This window comes from Corvus moneduloides, chromosome Z, assembly GCF_009650955.1.
Source record: "Corvus moneduloides isolate bCorMon1 chromosome Z, bCorMon1.pri, whole genome shotgun sequence".
In the NCBI taxonomy this organism is placed as follows: Eukaryota; Metazoa; Chordata; class Aves; order Passeriformes; family Corvidae; genus Corvus; species Corvus moneduloides.
The window spans coordinates 46,469,187-46,493,944 of NC_045511.1; the positions used below are offsets into that span (position 1 = coordinate 46,469,187).

Below are 24,758 nucleotides of genomic sequence, written 5' to 3' on the forward strand. Positions count from 1 at the left end.
TCATTGAAAGAGTCTGTCAGAGAGCTGTGAAAAATTAAAACATGATATTTCATTTCCAAAAACATGAGGCTAAAAATGGTATGCCAATAAGGTGTTTTATGCTGTGAGCAGTTGTGGTTTGCATTGGAAAAGGTACTAGTATGTTTTTTGTGAAGACAAAATGTGACATATGATCATGGAATTGTGGAGCACGTTGTAATACACGTGCCAAAGTCTGTGAATAAGCATCCTTATTCGTAACATACTGTTTTGGTGCTGATTGCTGCTCCTGATCCAACAACTAATACCAACCATTAGAGCCTGATTTTGCCTCTTAGCGCTTGAGCTATATGAAGCGTGCTTAGTTTTTCTGCAGAGTCTGGGTGTGTGTGTATAGGAACCGGGAAAGGCTAGGGAGTTGAGTTTTTAAAATATAAAGGCATTCCTTTGAAATGTGCAAACTTTTTTTATTGGTGACAGAATATTATCAAATGTAAAGAAACAGAGCTGAGAAAAGCTGAATTCCTGAGCATGCTCTAAAATGTGACGAAGATAGATCTTTCTGAAAAAGATCGTCTGAACACAGTAAAATGTGTTTGTCCAAATACTTAAGATAAAGCAAAATTTTGCACAAAGAATAATTAATGTAAGTTTTTTCAAATTAGAAGAATCAGTCATGGAACCTTTGTAACAGCTGCTACTGTTAGTCTCAGCTTTCACCTCTGAGAGACACAAAGGTGCTTCTACTTGCCATACTTTCTGTTCTGTTGGGTACATTTTATTAAAATGAGCCATGTTTAGGCATGGTGAACCTGATTGTATTTCAAAACTGTCAGATTATATGTTTAAAAAACATGTCTGTAGGCAAAGCTCATTCAGGTCTCTAGGAGTTAAGGGTTTGTTTTAGGACTTTTTGTGCAGCCTTCCAAGAGCTTTAGGAATATTCATTATTCTGCTGAGTCACAACAAGTCACAACTTCAGTTATGCCTCTGCAGGAACAAAATAGCTTGAAAGTGCTGAAAAGAACACAGTGGGAGTAAGAATACTTACTGTACTGCGGGATAAGTACCAAAACTGGGGCTTGAAGAGAGGTGGATGTGTTTCTTAATTGAGGCGAGAAAAATTTCTCCTTAAACTCTCTGAAAACTTTGATAAGACACATTATTGTTTTCATATAGTCTAAGATCTTCTGAAGCAGTAGCTACCACTTTATTCTCAGGATTACTTTTTGATACGTTGATACTGAACTCTCCTGTCTTTACTTCTGATCTTTTTAGTGGATTGTTGTCTGTCACAAATTTAAGGCTTTCCCAATTTCCCAATGCTTACAGAATTTATTCAACAGATTCTCCTTAACACTCTTACACTGTTATTGAAAGCACATTAAAAAAAAAAAAAAAGTCAGGTACTTCTAAGAAGCTTCAGCAACCTTTTTGCTTGTAGGTCAATGGCTTCTCTTGGAAAGATGGAAAATCCTCCCATCTACTCCAGCTGCAGAGAAGTATACTGATTTAGCACAGCATCAATCCTCTACAGCACCAGGCCTCCATCAGTGAGGGACAAATAAAAGCTTGACACCCTTATTATAAAAGACAACTAGTCCTTATTTCTGTACTGGTAGGGTATCTGTTGCTCAAGCATTGATGGGTGGGTATATGATAGCAGCTAGGGGTTTTAGTAATTTTCTGTCTTCACTCTTACTCTTAAACCGTAATTTGTATTCAAAAATAGTGATAAAATTTCTTAAAACATACTATCTCACCCTTCTCATTTTGTGTTGATTTCTCTCTCCTCTGTCCTGTTGTTTTCTTTTAGTTTATATTTTGCATCCATTTTAGCTAACATAATAACTTAGGCTAATTACATGGAATACTTCACTTTTCTTGGTTTTATTAGCTTTCTGTAAATAGCCTGAAAATGCACTTAGCAGAAAAATCATTAACATTTTTGGCCATGGTAGAAGCAATCCAGTCAGCTGACTCTAACCAATTATTTTTGATAGGGTTCACAACTGCTACTGTTGTGAGGCAGTCTGTTTGAAATGCAGGCATTTGGTGTGGTATTTGTACTTTCATTAAGCAGTTATTGTGACAAGAACATTTTTGCTGCTCTTCATAAATATTTGGGGGACATCAACAGATGTGTTAGAAAAAAGATAAGGATTGGCATACATTTTTCCAAGCTGCCTTTCTGATCCTAAGCCCATTAGGGCACGCAAAATTTCTTCCATTGACTTCATTATATTTGGAGTCAGCCCCACTGTTCCATGTGTCATTATGGATTTCTTTTTTCCTTTCTTTTAAACAGGAGGAAGGGAGAAGGAATACAAAGACATGTCTGTTATCATCAGAGATAAAAAGCTGGCAGTACTAACTATCTAACTAAGACTAAAACGGCATTTAGTAACAGAATGGTCTGATACTGTGGGGGAGCTCTAGTAGCTGGTTAGATCAATCAGAGTCTCAACAGTCTTGACAAGTTTCTGATTTAATAGGATGAGCCTCTTTCCAGCTATTAATAGTCTAAAAGATTTTAAGGTTTGACAGGAAAAAACTCAGCCTGAATTGCCATTGCCAGGAGTTTCTTCATGATTATGGTAAAAGCAGGCCATTTTCTTCCCTACAGAACGGGTCATCTTTTCAATCATTTTTAGTTCTTTCCTTGACTTGTTCAAGAAGGCAAAACCAAAGATAGCAAAGTTATCAGAGGCTGTTCATGGAGGCAAGAGAAACTGAATTGAAGCTGCTAACTGTGAATTAATGCACCAGTGGTCAAGCTTAATGTTATACTTGATTACTTCTTATTAATCTCTTTTTAAGATGAATGTCTTAGATGTCCAGATGTGAATGTGTGATAATTATGTGCAGCTAAAAAGCAGATGTTCTACCAATGACATGAAACTTCATCACATACAAACAGGAAAGGGAAGCAGTACTGAAAATCTTCATACCAATAGTGAAAGCAGAAGAAAGGGACTGCTGTTTGATAAAGAATCTGAAATATTTCTTTGACAAACAAAGCCACTGAAGTATTGTCGCCTGAGGAATGTATTTATATTTTTCTGAGATGAGTTGTAAAACTCCCACCCAGTTTAGCTTGAGAAGGAATTGAGCCATGCTATTTTTTCACAAATATAATCATTCAGCTGTTTTTGGTTTAAATTAGAGTGGTTTCAAGAATTATATATGCTGAATGGTGAGAACTGGATGGTGGTGTTTCACAGGATGATGATTGCCTGGTGAATAGTGTGTTCCAGCTGCCTGCCTGCTGACATATTCCTTATTAGAAAAGGAGCGTGATAAATAATTCTTACGCCTGTGTGACTTCAGCCAATGATTTTTGTACACTGCAGGAATACATAGCTTTTCTAAATGACCCTTTATCCTGCTGCCTTGTGAGGCTGGGAGTAATCAAGAAAGTCAAACTGTATACAGATGCAGTTTTAATACAGTTAAATACTAGTTCTTATCTTCAAATGACTCATTATCTTTCTAGTGCAAGTTTTTACTGACTAAGAATAGTGGGCTTTAAATATTTACATGACTGTATTTTTAGTGACTCTAATTTTAAAAATAAAAATATTTATAAAAATTAAAACCTTTATCAAAATAAAAATTAATGGCGACAAATCTTCTGTTTTGGAATTTGGTTGGTAATGACAAAATTCTGTTTTGTGTGAAACTTGTCACTGAAAGGAAATCTTTGTTTCCTTTTCTTTATTTTCTGAGCTTTCAGGTTTCCTAGTGGTTCATGGTAAAGTGTTTTCCTGTCAGATTTCGGAAGTCTCAGCTATAGAGTGAATGGATAGTTTAGGAAAACTACAGTTGAATATTGGAATGTGTTACATCCGAGCTGTCTTTCACAGTCCAGCTGGGATGAGGAGATGTTTGCAGTGGCTTATGATGACTGACAGTGAGTGAGACAGCTCTGCTCCAGTGCTGGTGTGGTTGGCTTTTCTCCTCCTTATAATGTCCATTGCAATTGGCTCTACTGGGGATAATCCCAATTGTGAAGTGAAAGATACAGTGCTAGGAATGGCTTTTATCAGGGCTTCTAGTGCCACACATTAGAGCTGCACTTACAGAAAAACATGGGAAAGTTTAACTTCTGCTGTGTCCATTTTGCCATTCCGTGCATAAATGGAAAGTTCAGTCTTTAATGCTGGGATAACTCTGAACGCAGGCCAAAAGGCAGTAGATTGATTCCTTCCACCCCCCACCCCCCCCAAAAAAAAAACCCAAAGCAATTTAAGTGCCTCTAGTGTTAATTTTAAGCCATTAACATGGCTGTATAAATAAGATGCTGCAATACTACTCTCCTAAGATACTGCTTTTCCTCCTTTGATGCAGATGTAATAATTTTCTACCTGATTGTGAACACAGGGTAGCAGAAGACTCCCCTGGCTTTGCTGGCTCAGGCTTGAATCCCAGTTGATAGTGGTGCCTAGTGACTTAGTATAGTACTTGGAAATCTATGCTGACACAACTGTAATCTTATGAAAATCCACAGAGTATAGACATGTACTAAAACTGCTAACCACAGAGATTCAAAAATCTTAAGTGAGGTTGCAAAAATATGAGACAAGATTAAACCACCTTCCTAAAAATCTGGCAAAGAAATGGTAGGATTATCATGAGTGTGATACCCTTTTATATTGTCTCAATTTTACTTACAGATTTTTAACTTGAGAAGTCAGCCCTTCAACTTTCCATGTACAGTTGCAAGAGAAAAAGTTTTTAGGTTTTTTGAAAGATTAAATTAGGTAAATTAAGCATGCTTTACTGTGCTTGAGCAGTTGCAGCAATAGGGAGGACATGAAATAGCCTTTGTTTTTTAGCCACGGTAAGTTCATTCGTAAGTACTGGTGATGATTTTTAAATTAAGCATGCAACATTTGATTGCTGAACTATAATCTTAAAATCATAACTGGGTGAAATATTCAGAGTAGGAAATCCAGCAGGCCTGAGCTAACAAGATGGAAACATTTAAACAGGTCCTTGATTTGTGCTGACACATATTGATGCAGATGGCTTTAATGAAAAGTTCATCTAAGGAACCTTAATTGTCTCCATGTCTCCAATGAAGCTTGAAAAACTTCTGATGAGCTTTTTAAAATTTAACTTTATGTCACCTTCTTTAAAGAATCTTTTTGTAGGTTGGCTTGTATGTTTTCTGACATAGGTGAAGGAGGATATTATCTCTTCCCCACATTGTTCAAGGCTTAAGAAAGAAGTTTTGGCATTCCCGATGGGTTAGTTATTTCTGCAACTTAGTGATTTGTATGAAGCATGGAAATGGCCAGGTTCAAAATCCAAAGAGAGGCATTAAAGAAATGTATTAAAAATATTTATGTGAGCATTTATTAGTATTTAGCTGAGTTGCTAACCTTAGAATGTATTGTGGCTTAGTGCCCCTCTGTGAAGCTCATCCAGACCCTATGGATCATATCTCTTACTTGATACTCTGTAGGGATTAGCATGATAGGTACGCAGGCTTTCTTCTTGCTTCCTGGATGGAACGACTGTGTCTGTCTCTCTGTGTCCCTATATTTCACAGCTGTTACTTGCTATGTTTGTTAAGTGGAGACTAAAATCCATAATACGTAGGGCAGTCTAGAAAAAAAACAATGTCAGACTGTGTTTTGCTATGCAAAGCTCTGTGGTCATGAGTTAAATCAAGTCTGCTGTTTGGTTTTTTTTACTCTTTTTGCTGTTGTGGTTATCATTTTTTGTGCCCTTAGGACCTCCATATATGGGCTTTTACTAAATTGTTCCAGGCTTTGTTCTAGGCAGAACAAAAAAACTTCAAAGGCATACATAAAGTATGTGAGAGACAACACTGACACCAGGAGAGAGGAAAATACAGGTGAAGTGTGGAACAGACTTGATTAGAGTGATTGCTGTAGTTTCTGGCAGTCAAAGAGCTTTTATGTTGTTGTAATCATCGGAGCATAGGTGGGACTTTGAAGATAGCATTTTACAGACATTTGTAGTGAATATCTTACAAGTGAGAGAATAGGGAATTTCCTGAGAGTGCCTGCGTGCTTGCTCTGCATTCTTGCTCCGTCACGGAGACTGAGGTCCGGAAAGGAGGGAAACAGAAGCAGTTATTTCAGTTGTGGGAAGTCGGTTGTTTACGGATTTGTGAACAAATTCATATATGGCCCTCTGTGACCCCCTGTGAGAAACGGATTTAAGGACTGGCTAAAATAATACCCTTGGGTAATCTTAGAGCATATAGTTAGCTTGAGGCTTCACAGAGGCTGCAGGGGTGATGGCAACCTTGAGTCTGCAGTGGCTGCTGCAATTAGTCTCTGTGGCAGAGCTGCTCTGTCCAGGGAGCAAAATTCCACCTACTTTAGGCTGTTAGGCATTTCTTTTCCCACCACAGAGTAAATAGTGACAACAGGTTTTTAGACCTAAAATATATCTTCACATTCTATTAGGTATATATGTCATGTGAGGACAATATTATTAATCTGAACTTGGGGGGGTTTTGAAGGGAAAAAATTAACATATTCCTCTAAAATACTGAAACTAAGTCAACAAATGGCACATCATGAAATTCACATAATAGCTGACTTAACACTAAAGGGAGTTTTTGCTAGATTTACGGTAAATATCTTTTGATGGTGAGAAATACAATGGCATTCTTTTTTATTCACCTTTAACTTGAAGAAGGAGAGGGAAGACCATAGGTTGTCTAAGTCAGCATTTACATGTTAGCTCAGGACTGGATTTCTGGTCACAGACTTGTGTTTAGGACAAGGAGATAAAGATGTACTCTGCTGTCTGGTTCTGCACACAACCTTTTCTGACTCTCATATTTGCCTCAGACCGCAGCAGACACCAGTAGACTGGTGTTGTATGCTACTGCAGAGTATTACCAGGATCTGTAGCCCCGGTGAAGAGATTCTACTAAAAACAAAGAGATTTCTGCTATTTTACTGATAATAACAAAATACTGTATTATAAACCATCACGAGTGTCTCTACTGGTGGGGCTATTTTTATACCTACTGATTCTTTACTGCTGATGTAATTGTATTTGAGTTATGTTTAATTCCTTACAGCTGCTTTTAAAATGAGATTGTATGCAAAAATGGTTGTATGACCAGTTAATGCAATTTTTTTCTGAGAGCACAATAGTTTAACAAATGTTTTCATGATAAAGAAATTGTTTTCTTCTTATTTTCAGATACCATGACCAACAGGATGTTACTAGCAACTTCCTTGGAGCAATGTGGTTGATTTCAATAACTTTTCTATCCATTGGATATGGGGATATGGTACCAAATACATACTGTGGAAAAGGAGTCTGTTTACTTACTGGAATCATGGTGAGTGAATTTATTAATTGGATATGAGATTACGTTTGCTGTTATTCGTTTGCAATTAATCTCAAAACTTTTGGTAGTCATAAACAAATATTTATCTGCTGGCTTGCAGAGTGTATGCTTAATCAGACCATCCCCATAGTCCTTCACTCATGGTAATGAAATGGAGTTTTTGGGTTTTTTAGGCAAAAATTTAGTAGCAGTGTAAGCAAATACAGAGAAACAAATTCCACCCCAACATAATTCATAGCTTCAGAAATCTCAGTAAAGTCTTTCATTAAATGTTAAAGTATCGTACCATCTTAATCATCTTTGAGCATGTGTAATTGGACCAGTACTAATAATGGATCTTCAGTTCTTACTTTTGTTTCTTAAAATTAAGTTATTCACAAAGAGACATGATGGTGGCTAAACTCTTGAAAGTATTTTGTTTGAGCATAGTTTTCTACTCTATTTCTTACAAGTCTAATAACCTATTATTTATAGCATTCCATTACTTTAATTGGAGTTATGTTGTGCAATTTGCGCAGTAAGAGCTTTTGCTCTTTTTTTTGCAGGAATTGTTAGGTCATGCATACTCAGTATATATTTATTAAGTGTATTTCATGTCTGGTTTTAATTTTTTTGTACTGCACCATTTGATCAAAGTTGGGTAGGGAGTAAGGCAATGAATTGTAATGCTGGGGAAATTTACACAGATCTACAGCAAATTAGATGTAGACAAGTTCTGGATTCTGCCACTCTTATCTCTATCAACTTCTGTGTAAATGCCCCTGTGAATGAGAAAGGCTGAATGATTGTCATATGTGTACTGTATGTAACAACAAGATACATACTTGCTTCTGAATTTTTGCCATTGATTATAAGTCGTGCAGTTCCAATATGTACCTGTGTTAAAACAGCTATATTGGGATTATGGCTGAAAGCAAATGCTATCAAATCATTGCCCTTTTTGAGTAGATATGTTGGTAAAATCTTAATTTATAATCAGTGTATATTTTATGTCCAGAGAGTAAAATGGACTTTTTTTTGTAATGTTTAAGGATTTTTTTACAAATGTTTAAAAAAAAAAAAAATTAAAAACACCTGATAGATTTCAGGTCTTTGACCTTTATTGATAAAGGCTTCCAATAAATTTTGCAAAAGGTGGCAAATGCATATCTCCTTAAATACAGAGTTTGGAGTGGAGTTGGAAGGTACAGGCTAAAAGCAGAGGAATGACTCAGAAGGCTTTTTTAGAAGCTGTTGGGTGAGCGCAAATCTGCCGTCTTCTGGGGTATTTGCCTTTGCTCCTCTTCTTGTGTTGGGTATTGATGCCAGAGAGAATGAAATGTGGTCATAAATTCACTAGGGAAAGAGATGGAGATCCGTGTTTATTGCCACCTTGCAGTGCAGGGATTGTAGAATGAGGACAGAATCCTGATATAGAGTCGCTTCCATTGCTTCCTTGAAAAACTCAAGCATGAATTTATACACATCATTTTCCCACATTGGCATCTCTTTTTCACAACTGGTAGACTTGTAAAATGTGTGGATGATACCTTCATGTCTCTAATTGGGTTTTTTTAGTGATTATAAATTCTGCAGCTGCTTTGGAAGAACAAAGGCTCCAATCAGGATGTCGTGGTAATGAATTTGGGATAAACATTTCCAGAGACAGAAAGCATTTTTAACAAAAAAATGAGCCAGTTAGCTGCTGTGTTACGATAGATAAAACAATAGTGAAAGCCTCACCACTGCTCACATTTATGTCATCTTTGAGAAGAAAAATGGAACAATGGGGAAAAGTCAGATGCTGAAATTACTCTGGGTTTGGGGGGGTTTGCTTTTGTTTTGTTTTGTTTTGTTTTTGTAAAGGATCTGCGCATTATGGAGTATGACACAGTGAATATAATAATGAACTCTCTTCTAGCCTAACCTGCAATACCAAAAAACTTACAGGTCTTGAATATCATTCTTTAAAACCAATTACTGTTCTGAAACTTGTACAGTAACTAATTAATGTTTGTTGTGGAAAATATAGATCCTAAAAGAGCAGACCTAGTGATTTTTATTTCAGTAGGACCAATTGATGGTCTAATTGAAAGATACACAAGGGTAATGGTTGAATGGATGTAGTAAAATAAAAGTGTATATTTGATTTTGAGAGGTAAAGTGTAATTCCCTAGCATCTGAAGCAGCAAATACGTTGCTGGATTGTGTGATCAATACCAAATACCACTGAGTATTTGCTCAGGATGGAAGGGGGAATAAATAGAAGTACTTGCGAATACCAGAGTAGTTATACAGACCACTGAAGAGTTAAGATTGGCTTTGTGGAACTGGTGCCCATGGAAGCCTCCTTTGGTGTCTTGATCCCTATGAAGGAAGGGCCCGGGTGCCCTGTCTGTCCTCCCACTTCTGCCGTAGGAATTGCTTTCTGTGCAATGGAAATGGGAGTGCTCAGGCTGAACTGCCTTGTAGTCCAGCCTGGGAAGTGGACTTTGTGCAGTGTGCTGGTGGCACCAAGCTGTGTTGGCTATTGAAGTTGTAACTACTGCTGTCTGGAGTCACTGGTATCAAGTAACATCTTTTAAATTCTACAAATGCACACTGCTGGAAAATAGGAAAATGTTTACACATATTCAAATTATAACAAAAAGAAAAATGCCTTGAGAATTCTTGAGAGTAAGATAGCAAAGAAGTCTCTTTAATGTATTAGAGAAATTGGGGAAAAAAACCCTCAAAAAACCCTGTGAACAAAGAAGGCAAGCGGTGAAAAAATATGAACAATTTACAGTTTGATCTTGCAAAGCACTTAAATATATGAAACTTTTCTGAAAATACTGACACAGAGTGATACAAAGATGGGTCAATGCAGAGATGTTTTAGAGACAAGCAAGTGAAACTGAACTGGATGCCTCAACTCAATTACCAGTGTTCTTCCAATGAGACTTCACTAGGCAGCAGTAGTAGACTGTGGGCCAGGTGGACTATAAATCGATGGCAAATGTATCCTCTGCCCTCTGTATACATTAGGCAGGTCTACAAGAGTGTGATGGATGGATAAAAATACAGCTGGTGTCACTGTTCTCAGAACAGGATAGAGAGGAATAGATGAAATGCAATTGTCCTGTCACAGGATGCAGTTGGTTGGGTATAGCTTGATGAAGTTTGCTTTAAATGAAATATATGTTGTTTCAAAGTATTTGTTTGTTAATGTGGAAATTACAATTTAGTTGCTTCTGTTGTTGAAATGAACTTCAAAGAGATTGTTAGGCCTATGAAAGGAAAAAATAAATAAGTTTCTTAAATTTGTACAATAGATGTGGGAAAGATTAGCATTTTTTCTTGCAAAAATTTTAAGTGTCATCTTTTAGCTACAGTATTTGAAGACCACTCAATGTAGATGAATTCTTATTAGAGTAGTTACAATGCAGTCATTGCTTACAATCTGGCTTTAGGGACGATAGTTTTTATTAGTTCCAAATTGTGAATCAAAAATTAATAAGATCTCATTTTAAATCTTCTCATGCTGAAGGTTTTAATGTCCTTTGAAAGTATGCATTTAGTTCTAAACAATCACAGTTTCTTTCCTATGAATCATTAAAAAAGTGATGAGGATGAGGTGTTTCTGCTGTGAGAATAGAGGACTCTTCATCTAAGGCTAAATTTTGATGTTTGTGCAAATGGTAATTATAGACAGCCGGGTCTTACCAATAAATACAGAAAACTATCTAAAAGAGGAACATGGCACTTGGAGTAGCAATTTCTACTGCTACTGTCTTATAACTGTCTTATTTTTTCTTGGTAGCAAAATCTTTGAAATTTAATTGTTGCTAGACTGTAAGAAAAAGAGGGAGAAAACAAATAGATCCTAACTGCGGAGTTAACATTGTCTGCATGTCTTCTGGGATGAGTCCTGAAAAAGAGAAAAATAACATAAACATCAGATTTGAGCAATCAAATACGAAAATTATTTTATATAACTTTATGGATAATGTACAAAAAAGGTTGTAAATTACTGTGCAGAATAATGTCTAAAACATTGTGTGATTTTCTGAAAACTTTTGTTCACATTGTTTAATTGTGTAGTGTGTTGGAGAAACATAATGGTTTATGAAACACAGAAGTGTATTTTGAATTACACTCTAAAAGCTGAAAAGGTATGATCAGTTCTAGTTAGAGCACTAACTGCTGTGCTATCTGTGGATAAGAGGATATTTCAAAAATCTAGAACACTGCTCAGTTTTTACTTCCGTGAGAGTGCAGAAAATATGAAAAGCTTTTCATATGAATTGATAGCATCTTGGGTCCATGTCTCAGATATATGCTAGAGTTTAATTCAGTTGGTTCTTATAATTCAGTAATTAATACAAGTGACATCAGGATTTAGAAGAGATCGTTTGTTCCTTCTAGCATAGTACAACCTAAGCAGACAATGTATTGAGCAGAAATTTTATATGGAGAAGACAGTTAATGATGCCTGAATTCTTAGGGATACAGCTATTAAAAGTTGGGCTGCTGAGAAACTTGTCATCTCCTCTACTGTTGTTGCAGCACAAAAAATTGCAAAAATAGAAACTTTTGTAGGAAAAGAACATAGTTTGGGATTATTTTATGACTGTGGCTTGTTGGAAACTTTTAACTGAAGCAAAGAAAAATAAATTATCAAAATCAAGTTGAGAAGCTTCAATACATGATCCCTGAAGTAGTGGTTGAGAGGGCAGTAATCTGAAAAGTGAGACAATGGCAGAGGCTCTACTCCATTTGAGTAAACAACATCTCTTGAAGGGTTTCACCATCTTTCAAAATTAGAAAAATGAAGGGAAAAAAAGATTCTGCAGAAGGTCTTTAGTTTGTACCAGTAGACCAGGGACGTTCTTGAAGTTTCAGAGGGCACAGGAACTGTTTCTCACTTAGATCTAGTTATGGATGCCTTTCAGCAAATTCAAAGGCAGTTAGTTCCTGGCTAGAATGAGCAGCAGTTGTCTCATGCTGTCTTTGTTTATGTAGGTATCACTGGAGATGATGACTGTTGCGACAAAATTTCTTTGTTCTGAGAAAATGTAATTTCATCTGCAATAACTTCAAATTTAATGCAGCAGTTTTCGTATACTTTTACACATATTGTCATGAAACTTTTGTATTTACAACACAGGTGATGAACAAGAGCAACGCTGGTAGCTTTCACCCGGAATTATTAAAGTGATATTTCCCATCAGTCTTATAGCCTGTTAAGCCTGCTCATTTAATGAAATTGGACTTCAACCCTTAGTCAGCATAAAGCTTTTTATGCTTATTGGGATAAACAGTCCAGGGGTGTTTTAGCTGTTATGACCACTGAAGGTTTACCAGAGCGCCAGTCACCAGGGCATGTTCAATTGTTGGGCTTCTCTGAGTTAACATTACAATCATTTATACATTCCCCTGTAGAAGAGATATTGTCTTCATGGTGTAAATCATTATGTCCCGTGCTGTCCCAGATGTCTCTCCTAGTACCCAGCTTTCATTACTCAAAAAGTTTACTTCACCCTCACCTGTGACTACCCATTATTATATGTGGCAGTATTTAATCAATTTCACATTTTTACATAACATTTAATGGTCTTCATAATTTTTATTTTTGCAACATTGCTAAAAACCTTATGGACTAATTAGAATTAAACAAATCTGCTTGTCTACTCTTGTATGGATCAGAAGTTTAAGTGTTGCAGTAAAGTTCTAGATGTGGTGCAGACAAACTCCAATGAAGACAGTAGTAGCCAGGCAAATACTGAATACATGAAAGTATAAATAATGCAAAGATATTTTGGATCACCCTTTTGGCTGAGATGGCATAGTTGTTGTCCTATTACTCATCTTATTTTGTTTCAGTCTTGCAAGGTTACACATCTCTCCCAGTAAACAGTGACAAATGCAAACTCACATTTATACAGCACCATTTCCCTAGCCTCTGTCTGTCTTGTTTTGGAGAGGTGTTTTGTTTTTTTTTTTACTTCAAGCAACATTTTTTTTTAAATTTTTTTTCCCTTCCCTGGTGGTCCTGGTATGTCCACCTCTGAGAGAGCCAAATGAACAAAATACCTGTTTAAATTCTTACAGGATTTTCATTTTATGCAGAGCAGCAGGAGGAATATTGTGCCTTTTCTGGTGCAGAGCTAAATTTCCCACCAGAACCATATGTCTGCAAAGCGCACCTTCTCTCTCCCTCAGTGGATCCCAAGGGAAGTGAGCAAGAAATGTGGCAACTTCCTTCTTTCAGCTACAGGCAAGTATAGCAGGACATTTTTGTGACACCTACACCACTAAAGATTGCACTTCACTTCCAGTCCAGTAAACCAGAGATGCCAGGAGACTTTCAGCTGAGGCATTGATGCAGTGTTGCTTCCCTTCTCACTGATAGCACTGTCCAGGCATGTATATAACCTTCAGGTGGTTGCAGGAGTGACTCAATTCACTGTTGTCTTGTAAAGGTGTTTTGAAACCTTACCAAAAAAAGAACCAAGTGACAATGCCAGAGGCATGTACTTAGAAGACAACAGGGTTTCTCTACTGACTAAATGCTGCTTTCAATGCTAACTGAAAATGCAGCCATTGCTAAGGCTTTATTTGCCTTAGATAAACTCTGATTGAAGAATTGAATACACCTCTCTGGCTATCAGTAAAACTGAACCTTGATGAGAATGTTAGATGCGAGTACCTGCTAGACTTTACTTGAAGTCTGAACCCTGCAGTTTTGCAATCATTCTTATTGCAGCAGTGTGAACCCTCAGTCTCAGCACTTGTGAGTGGTAGTAAAGGCATGGTCTTGATCTGGATTCCATAAGCACATTTTCATTCTGTGCTTTGGGATATGCCAGCTTTTTCACTCCAGCTGCTATGGCTGTGTCAGCTGTGGTTTACCATAATGTGAAATTCTCTGTAGTAACTTTCAGTTAGTCAGCTTTGATATGGTGGTTGTGCTGACAGCAGAAAGCTCAGGGTGGGTTGCATGAGTGAGGAGGACAGAGGATTGTGATTGGACTGCAAAAGGCATCTCAGCTGGTATGTAGTAAGTATATTGATGAATAACTTTGACAAGGAGGAAAAGGCAAAGTCAGGTCTAGTATGATGTGCACACTGTAGCTGGATAATACAGACCTACAACCTTTATTCTTATTTGTATTCCTGTAGCACTTCAGGACTCTTAACACCTGATCCTGTTGATACCAGTACTGTATAAAGAGAATAGAAATAAATAGTCCAAATTACTGAACAGTTTACCATTCCCGTAGAGCAAACAGAATGGAAGAATTATGTAGGGTCAGAACAAATGGTCTTGGCGTACCAGAATCTGACGTACCTTCACTAGTTTTGCTAGGCTTTGTAGTAAGTAAAATCCTAAACAAAAAAGGAGAAGCTTTTAAAAGAAAACTGTATTTTAGATTTATATGTGTTTCTAGAGAGCTTTTACTAAGTAAATAGGTGATGCAAAGAATCTTGTCTGGAAGAGGTTATTAGAGCTAAAATCCATGAGGAGTCATAAAATAATTGCAACTGAGGGCACATGTTCTGTATACGATGCCATGGAGAAGGGACTACATCAACACAGAGCAAAATAACATCATAAGAATGACAGGCAAAGAAAATAACCATTGCAGCAATCTCTGATGTGTCTAAGACATAGTTGGCTTTGTTGAACCAGTTGAAAGGAGGCTTGCAATAATTCAGGACTAAGTGCCAAGAGGAGACACTGTGCAGAAGATAGGAAAAGTTGCAATTTATGATGCCTGAGGGTAAAGTGAAAGATAACACCAAGTAATAATCATGCTTTTATCTGAAAGTCATGTTTAAGCGTTTTGTTCAGTTGCTAAGCTTAAAGTATAACTTAAAATACAATTAATTTCACCTTTCTTCTCTTTCCCTTTTCAAATAGCATGGGCTTGACATCAGTGCCTGATGACATTATTTGTTCCCCCCTCAATTTAGTCCAGCCTTCCATTCATTTTTTTAAGGAGTATCAGTCATCATTTAGGCTTATGTAACTGAGAAAATTATTATCCTGCTAGTGTTTAACAAGTGCCTAAGTATATATGAGTAAAATGCTGTCGCGGGTTCGGTTTGTAACCGGGCGGAAACACCAATTTAGTGTAGTGGTTTGGTCCAAAATACTCATTACTGTTTATCTGCTGTGAGATAAGAATTAGGAGAAATGCAAAGCAGGCACCAAACTTGAAAGAATATAAAGCAGTTTATTAACAGACCTAAAAGAGGGAAAAAAAGAAAAAAAAAAATTATACCACCTTCAGAACTCTCCTCCTCCCCTCACCTTCCTCCCTTCTCCCACTGACAATGTTCAAAGACAACCCTTAAGATGTTCAGTCTGTTTACCACTTCCATAATAACCTTGTTTAGTCCATTTAGAAAGAGAAGTCTCTTCTTGCTCATGCTATGAAAACAGTATCACAACGAGACAGCCGCCCACTTCCAAATATTGTTCAGTCCCTTTAGGAAGAGGAGTCTCTCTGCTCGCATGTGAGTCCCTTCCCCCGACTTGCAGCTTTTCCCGCAACTGCTTTCGAGGGTCCACTCTTGAAGTTTTTTGGGGTACAATTTTAAGGTTGAGCCGTTCAGAAACAAAAACAGAGGCCCTTCTCCTTCCCTGGGAGCAAAGGGTCTTCCTCATCTTCATTGTTAGGACTGTCTCTGGGAGCATCTCTAGGAACTGAGGTTTTCTCCTTTCCCGTTTGGAGCAAAAGTCCTCATCTGGTCCATCTCTCCCTGTCCAAACTTCTCATGAAATTACAGCTGCATCAGCATCTGCCCATCTCAACGCAGGTGCTTTTGCTTACGAGTTGAACACTCCACCCCCCATATCTTCATGGAATTACAACAGGATACTCTGATATATCATAGCTTCACAACAGAATTTCAGCTTTAAGCATCTCCTCTCTCTCTTCCCTCAGGTTTTCAGCTCTTCACAGCAGTAAAAGGGTTAATCTCACCTCGGCCTTGCAGCTTTGCAGCTGGAATGTTGAATTTTTCTCATCGCAGTGGAGAGGGGGGAGAGCCGAGCCGCTCCGGCTGCCCACGGCAAGGCAGTGGGGGGGGGTTCCACGGCTGGAACAGGTCCATCGGCTCCAGGATGGCCGTGGCCCGGCCCGGCCTGGCCCAAGCAGGGCCTGGCTGGGCCCGCTGGCCCCCACTCAGGGCCCGCAGCCACCTGTCCCAGCACTGGAAACGAGAGAGAGCTTGGAGGGGGAGTTTGCCTATTCTTAAATGTGGATTACAGAGGTGGTCACAACTTTAAGTGGCTTAAAGAATTGTCCATATTCAAACTGGCCAGCTGATAGGTTCTATCAGTTCCCAGAGGAAACTGTAAGCACCCCTTAGCAAGGACATCCCTTCCGGGACTATGCTTGCTAACCTATGACAAATGCCAATATAGACTTCTACTTACATTTCTGTCAGGGAAACTCATTTTGGATTCTAGGCATCAAAGAAGGTACTGGAGAATGGCTTTCACAGACTGTTGCTTGCCTGCATGAGCATTTGAACTTTAGGCATCATTCTTTGTCCTTAACAGGAACACCACATTTAGCATTAAAGATACAAAGAATGTCCTCAAGTTGTTTGCAGTCAAATCAAAGTGTTTTCATAAGGGACAACAGCTAGACAGATTGACAATCAAGACGAGTTCTATCCAATGTAAAGGGTTATGAACCTTATGCTAAAGGTGGTACTGCTCACAAATGCAAATTCTACATCACCATCAGAGATCTCATGCCACTGTGGAGGCCAGAGTTTGTTGATTTGCTCAGTTGAAGACTGAGGATATGTTTATTTCCAGACTTCTTGCTTTTACTGTAGACTAATATGCTACACTTCATATCAAGCAAGAAATACTGTGCATTCAGGATGAAATTCATGTGCTTCAACTTCCAATCCTTTCAAACAGGAAATAGGCATTGCTCAGCTCATCAGCAGAGTCCTGATCTTGTTGTTTTAGATCACAGTTCTTAAATCTTCTCATGCTTTAGTAGATAATTTCATTCAGCTAGTACATGCTCTCTGAAAAATAGAAACATTCAGGTACATCAGCTTTTAAAACTGGTGGTTGCCGGCAAATGCTTGATCATAGAATACTTGAACACCATCAAATTAATGGATAATTAATTCTGTTATTGCCTGTTTCCATTAAGTGGAGCAAATGAACGATGTAGTCAAACCTTAACTTTGGCTTGATCAATTTGCTTACACTGTCTGCATGTGTTGTAATAATTTCTGTCCTAAGTGCCCTTAAAGTCAGGCTGCTTACCAAGCCAAAATACACTGCAATAACTCTGTAATGCAGGAGATGGTCAGGCAGCTGACTAAGGAGTGTGAATTCCAAATAGAATTGATTGGTGCTTTGATACTTGAAAATATATACATTCCTGCCTTTTTCATTTACTTCATCTTATATATAATTCTCCTGAACAAGAGCTTGAAGCAATGATTTACTTAATTATTTACTTTAAAACAGGATAAAAACAATGATGTTGAAAGTTATAAAATGCAGTAATCAAATATAAGACGTTGTAGAATTTTATTCTCTAGAAAACCCCTCCTGCAGTTGAAATAATTATTACTCAATCTTTTACTTAGATTGAGTAATTTTAATATATAAATAGCTGCTGCGTTGCATAGTATTGATATAACAAATAAACAGCATATAAGCTGACCTACTGATTTTCCTATCAATCAGCATATTCAAAAACTGTGGCAAGTATCATACATACAATGCTACCATTTTTTAAAGTAACTGTATTGCCTCTATTTAATTTCTACAATTTTGAGTCATTCTCACTTTATTAGTATTTTTAAGGATGTTGAGCTTTTTAGGGGAGTCACGTAATACTGCAGATCACCGTAACATAAAGTATTAATTAGCATCATGTAGTTTAAGTGGCATTTTAGTCATTGTTGTAAGCTGTTATGAGTGATTTTTTTTCTTCAAAGTACTGTGAAGTGTAAACAGGCAGGTAGTATAATACTTCCTACTTCTGGAGAAATACTAAAAGAGCCTATGTTCATCATAGAGGTGGTTGTCACAGTTTGCCAGTGACAGCATTGTGATGCTGCAGGCAGTATATTTTATGTGAGACTTAAAACTGCTGGTTTTAACAGCACTTGGCCCTTACAGCTGCTGTGCCACTTTGAAAAAGCATGAGACTTAATCACAAAGGCTGGAATGATTTTGCCTCAAACCAAACTCTTTTGCCTGCCACCATTCCTCTAGTATTTTTGAGGGGAACTGGGAAAGAATGGTCTAGTATTTCTCTCCCCCAGTAAATTGGCTTAAACAGGTGTTTTGTGCCAGTGGCGTCTGTATTAAAAAGCTCATTTCCATTCTAGCTTTCTTGCTGTTAGCAAGCAGAACTCCAGTTATGTCATTATATCAAGATCTGGCCTCTGGTTTTCCTGACATACTGAACCAAAAGATGTCTGCTTTTATCTTCATTTCCTTGGTATTATATGGGGTAATTTATTAATTTATTTGCCTACAGAGAAGTCTTCTGCATATTAGCATCTCCCTTGACAGGAAGAAGACTTAAAGAGTGCTGTCTGTTTTCTGGGGAGGTAGGACATGTTAGAGCATCTCCTGTCTAGTCCTCTTCTCAGAAGGCTCAGTGGACTCCTGGAGTATTTAGTCTTAAGCTGCATGGCTTAAGACAGTATGGCCTGTCTTCTTCCTTTTTAACTGTAAATGGGGTCTGGAGAAGCAAGGGAATTTTTAGCACCATTTTGACTCATGGTGAGAGCAAAACTTCAAGTAATTTCCCATGAACTTCCATCATCACAGGACTGGAGAAAAGAGAGATAGAGAACAGCAAAAGCTTAGTATTGAGGACAGGAGAGAAGCAGGAAATGCAGCAAAGTTATGAGCAACTCATTTGAAGGAATTCTGAGAGCTGTTGAGGATGGAAGATGAGAACTAATTGTAGAAAATTAGGTGCTTGAAAGGAATTGGATGGATTTCTTGGAGCAATCTACCAGGGAAATGAAGAAACAAAGGCTTTCACAAAATTCATTGTGTGCCTCAGTAAGTACACAGAGAGAAAAAATTCAGGTTTTTAAGGACATTGTGTGAAAAGGGGTTTCCAATGAGTTAATCATTTTGCAGTCTCTATGTGTTTGTTAATGGATTTTGTATTTCGAAAGCTAAATTCTGAGATTTCTTCTGGATTTTCTGGAGTTGGTAAGGCAGTTATAGATGTGGGGGATAGAGAGAGAATAAATTTATGAGAGAAATACAGAATGAGTAGGAGAAAGCTCTGTGAATGAAAATGTGTTAAGCTTCAATGGACAATGAGAGATTGCTTTATATTGGAGAGTAACTGACACAAATGCAATAAGAACTAGATTGAAATGATGTTAAACAGATTGGAATTAGATTGGAATTGCAAGTTAAACACACCCTCATGTATTTAATGAGATAGCTATACTTTTTTTAAAAAGAACCTGTAAAAATTTGTTTATAAAAACAAAATACTAAGGCAGCAGAATTTATAAATAATGTAAAGTAAATGATACCTCTAGATGTGTATAATTGACAGTGCTTCTTATTACTTGGCTCATTTTAGCCTCCTTTCCGTTTCACCCGGCCCATACAATAGTGTTTAAATTTGTGATGCTGATAAAGGCACTGTCATTTGAAAGAGACAGAAACCTTCTGGCATTAGCCTGTTGTGGACATGTGTGTCCATGTATATACATGCATGTGCAGACATATACACAGCACAAATTAGAAAATTGGTATTTTCTCCAAGGTTTGAAGACATGGTCCTGTGTGTGTGTTCTATTTTATATGGTAATAAGATAAGCAGAAATAATATAGGAAAACATCACTGAAGGACTCAAAACAACAGGAAAATATACTAAAGTGAGTAAATACTAATTCTGCTATTATTTTTAGGCCCTACAGAAAATCCTAAGAAACTTTTCTTTTGTGTGTGTGTGTTGCCAAATACTAATCTAATCTTATTTTCTCTTTAGCAGTTGCTATAACCTTGAGAAAATTTTTAAGAACAGGGTGCTCTGTTACTAACATTCTGGGTTTAAAAAGTTATTTTTATCACCCCCTTTATTTACGCATTAGAAATGGGACATGTTCAAATTTTTAACGCCTGCAGGAAAGAAAAGGAAAAGCAGAACTTTGAAATAATGATGCTCACTAATTATTTTGGTGCCTTGACAGTTTACCAACCTGTAAATATTGACTTTTCATATTACTCTGAAATTAAATAGCTGTAGCATGTTGACTGTATTTACCTGAGATGAATCACCTGATGCCTGCCATACTTCTACAGGAAAGGAGAAACTTCCTCTAAAAACTCTGCAAAATGCAGTAGTAACATCTTGGGGGTTTGTTTTATTGTTTTCAGGGTGCTGGGTGCACTGCACTGGTGGTAGCTGTGGTGGCAAGGAAGTTAGAACTTACCAAAGCTGAAAAACATGTGCATAATTTCATGATGGACACCCAGCTAACTAAAAGAGTAAGTCACACTTTATATTCACAACTGAAAAGGAATACTGTGTATTTATTTCTGCATTTCTTTTTAAGTAGTGTCCTTCTCGGTACCCCTGCTGAACATTATCATGGGTGTGATTTTGAAAGATTAGAGATTGAATGCCTTAAGTTCATCTCTAAATTGAGGGCAACTGCAAGGTGTTAAAAATTTTGAGGATTTCAATATTGTATAGAGGGTTCTTGTAACTGGAAGGTAGTTGGTGTTAATTAGTTAATAGTCTAGTTTCACAGCACTTACCTGCTGTGAAACTAGACTACTGTATTAAACCAAAAGCTATGTGGCATATGAAAATACAATTTTTTTAGCTAAAATAGGTGAAATAACAGTTAAAAACAAGAATTTCAAGCTATGAGAGATGTTCTTAGGAAAACAACGTTTCAGGGTTTGTGAGTGAGGCAGTCTTTCCAATTGCTTTTTGTACACAACGCATGGTTTATTTTTAGCAGCACACAGTGCTGAAGGGTTCTGAAAGATGTTTGTTTATATTATTTTTAGAAGAGATTGTTACTGAAAAAATAGAAATCATTGGTATTCAAAGAAATATTTTAAATGAAAGAAAATGCAGCAAACAAAGAAGTAGAAATGAATGCTGAAATGAAGCAGGTCAGTGTTGAGGGAACAAGTGAGTAGTAGCTGTACAGTCCACTCAACTTGTTTAGTCTTCATTATTGAGAAGAGCCAATGTGGGGACAAAGGTCCTTTTAATCACAACAGGAGTTCAGCAGAGTTTCTCCTTACCAATGTGTTCAGAGGGATGTCAATGCCTAAGATGGAGACAGTAGTTCTGCTCCCGGCAAGGAGGAGGGTGACTGCCCTGGTACAGCTCCATGCAGCGTTGCAGCGCTGCACTTCCAGGGAGCTCTGCAGCAGAGAGCCCTGTCCTATCCCGACATGCTGTGTTTCTCAAAACACTGCTCTGTCTGTGCTGGCTCTCTCATTTCTGTGCTGCTCACCACTAACAGCCTGTATCTCCTCTAAGCAGTCACAGTGGGGAAAGACTAAGGATGCGTGGGAAGACAGTTCTTATATAGGTATAAAGGGTCTCTGACACAAAGTGGCTTTCTGAGCTTGTTGGTTAACACTCCTATTGCAGTCAGTTACAGTCTTGTTGATACTAGACCACAGAAAACAATTTGTCCCTTCCTAACACAGTTACTTTTCTAGGGTTATCTGAGAGCTAAGCCCAAAATGTCTTGCAGAGATTGGCCAGATTTTGAGTCTGGTGTTTATTTATTTATGCCTTCTGAAGTTTATTTTGTTCACCTTCATATAAATCTCAGTGTTAGTCTAATACTTTATCCAAGTGGTACTTTCATACCTTCAAGCTCATGAAACTCACAGCACATGAAAAGCAAACCAAGCAAAGAAATCCAAGATGCACAGCAGGTCACAAATCATGCAGGTGATGGGGAGCTTTCCTCACGGCCTGGAGACAGCGATACCTTGTGGAAGTGCAAGGGCTGCTTAGGGATTGTGAGGAGGTCTCTAAACATCCTCACTATGTGGTTGTGCTTTCACTGAAGACAGGACAAGGTTCTCCAACACTTACAGGTGCCAGGTTGGGGGTGACCTGTTGCTGGGCAGAGCTATTGCATGACATTCCTGCAATGTCTTAGCCCTTGACTTAGCTCTAACACTGCAGTTACTGGCATGACATAAAGCTGGAGGGACGGAAAATAAAGGTGAATAGTTAGGCCAGTTTTTATTTGTAAGTAACCTAGTCATTCCATCATTAATCAACATTGCATTCAAATTATTTGTATGTTTTTAAGCACTCTTGAAACTTCTGTATGACTTAAAAAGAGAACTCTAGGTACTCTTACCTTCAATATTTTATGGAAAGCCTCATTGAAAAAAAAGGCAAAGCACTTTTTAAATAGAACTCTGCCCATGTTAATTGACAACATATTTTTTCATCTTCTTGGAGAATGTTAAAAAAGAAACAAATATAAAAAATAACCACCCCCCAAAAAAAAAGGAAAGGGAAAAAGTGTTCAAATGGCTCTGGAAGCTTAAAAGACTGTTAAATTGCTAAGAGAATTAAGAGGTTCTAACCACAGAAGAAGCGAGAAATGTCATCATACTATTAAATACACTTAATTAACGTACAGATAATGCATGAGTATTTCCTCGCTGTAATTTGTATTGCCATAAACAACAAACAGTTCCAACTCTTTGAAGAGGGAAAATTATTCCTGGATGCAAAAATATTTGATCCCAATTTCACATCTATATAAAAAGGAAATTGCTCAGCAGTCCCCTTAGTCCAGTTGTTGCTTTCTCCCCTCAGTGCTGCAGTTTCTTGAGGTACCCACTTCCCATAGTTAAGACAGCATTTTAAAAGCTTTAGGATGAGTTAGGACCAGAAAAGTGAAAACATAACATAATACTACTTTTGTCAGCCTGGTGTTTTTCTTTTATTAAACAGGTGAAAAATGCAGCGGCCAATGTACTCAGGGAAACATGGTTAATTTATAAAAACACAAAGCTGGTTAAAAAAATAGACCATGCAAAAGTAAGGAAACATCAACGCAAATTCTTGCAAGCTATTCATCAGTAAGTACTATTTTGCTTTGTTTTTCCTCTCAAGGTGTTCTCTCTATGAGTTTCCTTCTCCCTCAGTCACTCTTAGTCCCATCCTGTCCTCTCCCTTCTCTTCGTCCACCATTCCCTTCCCTTCATAGAAGATTGTTCTTGAGGTTGATTTTCTTTCAGAGTAAAGTAAATATAAGGTTTTACTGTATTATCTGTTTACAATAAAATAAAAGGGTATGCAGGCAGTTTATGTCCATATAAACTCGTTAATGTTTTTTAGAAGTTTCCAGTGCTTCTTGAATTATCTAAGACTTTTTTGTTCTTTGCCACTGAGACTATCCTTTGTTTTTATGCATTTGCTTCCAAGCAGTAAGATGCAAAGTACCATAGACAGAAGAAAATTTTTTCAAAAAATTTTGCTTTGTAGTAGATGTTTTAATACTTTAAAATCAGAATGATGTGATAAAAGAGAGTAGTTAATGAAAAGAATATTCATTAAGTATCATGGCATGGTCTACCAGCATTTAGTTGCCTCTTTCCACTGTATATTCTCAGTGCATAATATCAAATGTTGGTATGTCAGCTATGACCCCTGACATCTCTTCTAGAAAACTGGAGTGTATGCCAATAGTTGAGACCTTTGAGCACCTCTGGAATTACTCAAATGAGTTCTTCCCCTCTAACTTGAGGGTCTGAAAACAAGCCTGTGACTTAAAACCAGTAGTAGGATTAAGCTGTACCATGGTATTGCCACACTATAAGTATTTTCCTAAAATTTGCGGTATGCGTTTATCATAAAGCACATCAAAACAAGCAGAATTGCACAATGGTTGCTATTTCTTGAACTAAATGGGAGGAAAAAACCCCAGAGTTTTGTCCGCGGGAACCAGAATTCTTTTGAGGAATGGTCAGGACCTGTTTGTCTGTTCTATTTGTTATCCCCATCCAGCCTGAGGCAGCCATTTGTACAGCCTATGAAAATAGTTCCCATTAGTTATAGGGAAAAGGTAAATAGATAAGTTTAGTTTCAAACTGATGGTTTGAGTGTAGGTCTGTGTCTGAGCCAAGCAGTGAAGAGATGTGAAGGAAGTATCCATGACGAAAAGAACATCTATGTAGCATCTTGCAGGAAAGACAGGAAGGGAAGGCCAGGTTAATTCATGTCCTATTAGTAAATTTAGACTGACAATCATTCTTTCTCTCTTTCGTAGCAGTGTTTTAAAGCAGTAGGTAGCTAAGCTTAAGATACGAAGTATTCTGTAAACCTTGATTACTGTATTATATTTAGCAAATTTGCAGGATTAAATGTTACTGTGTCATTGTGGAAATACTTTGAGGAATAAAAAGACAACAGAAGTTGTGGCATTTTTATG

General features: G+C 37.5%; 1 protein-coding gene across 3 annotated transcripts in view; it reads left to right on the top strand.

Moving 5' to 3' along the window:
* Positions 1-24,758, top strand: part of KCNN2 (potassium calcium-activated channel subfamily N member 2) — a 72,683-nt gene that overhangs the window by 38,707 nt on the left and 9,218 nt on the right. For all 3 annotated transcript variants that reach the window (XM_032095939.1, XM_032095940.1, XM_032095941.1), the window contains 3 exons: positions 7,177-7,318; positions 20,704-20,814; positions 23,279-23,406. In XM_032095939.1, coding sequence (XP_031951830.1) covers positions 7,177-7,318; positions 20,704-20,814; positions 23,279-23,406 — 381 coding nt within the window. The remainder of the gene's footprint in view (positions 1-7,176; positions 7,319-20,703; positions 20,815-23,278; positions 23,407-24,758) is intronic.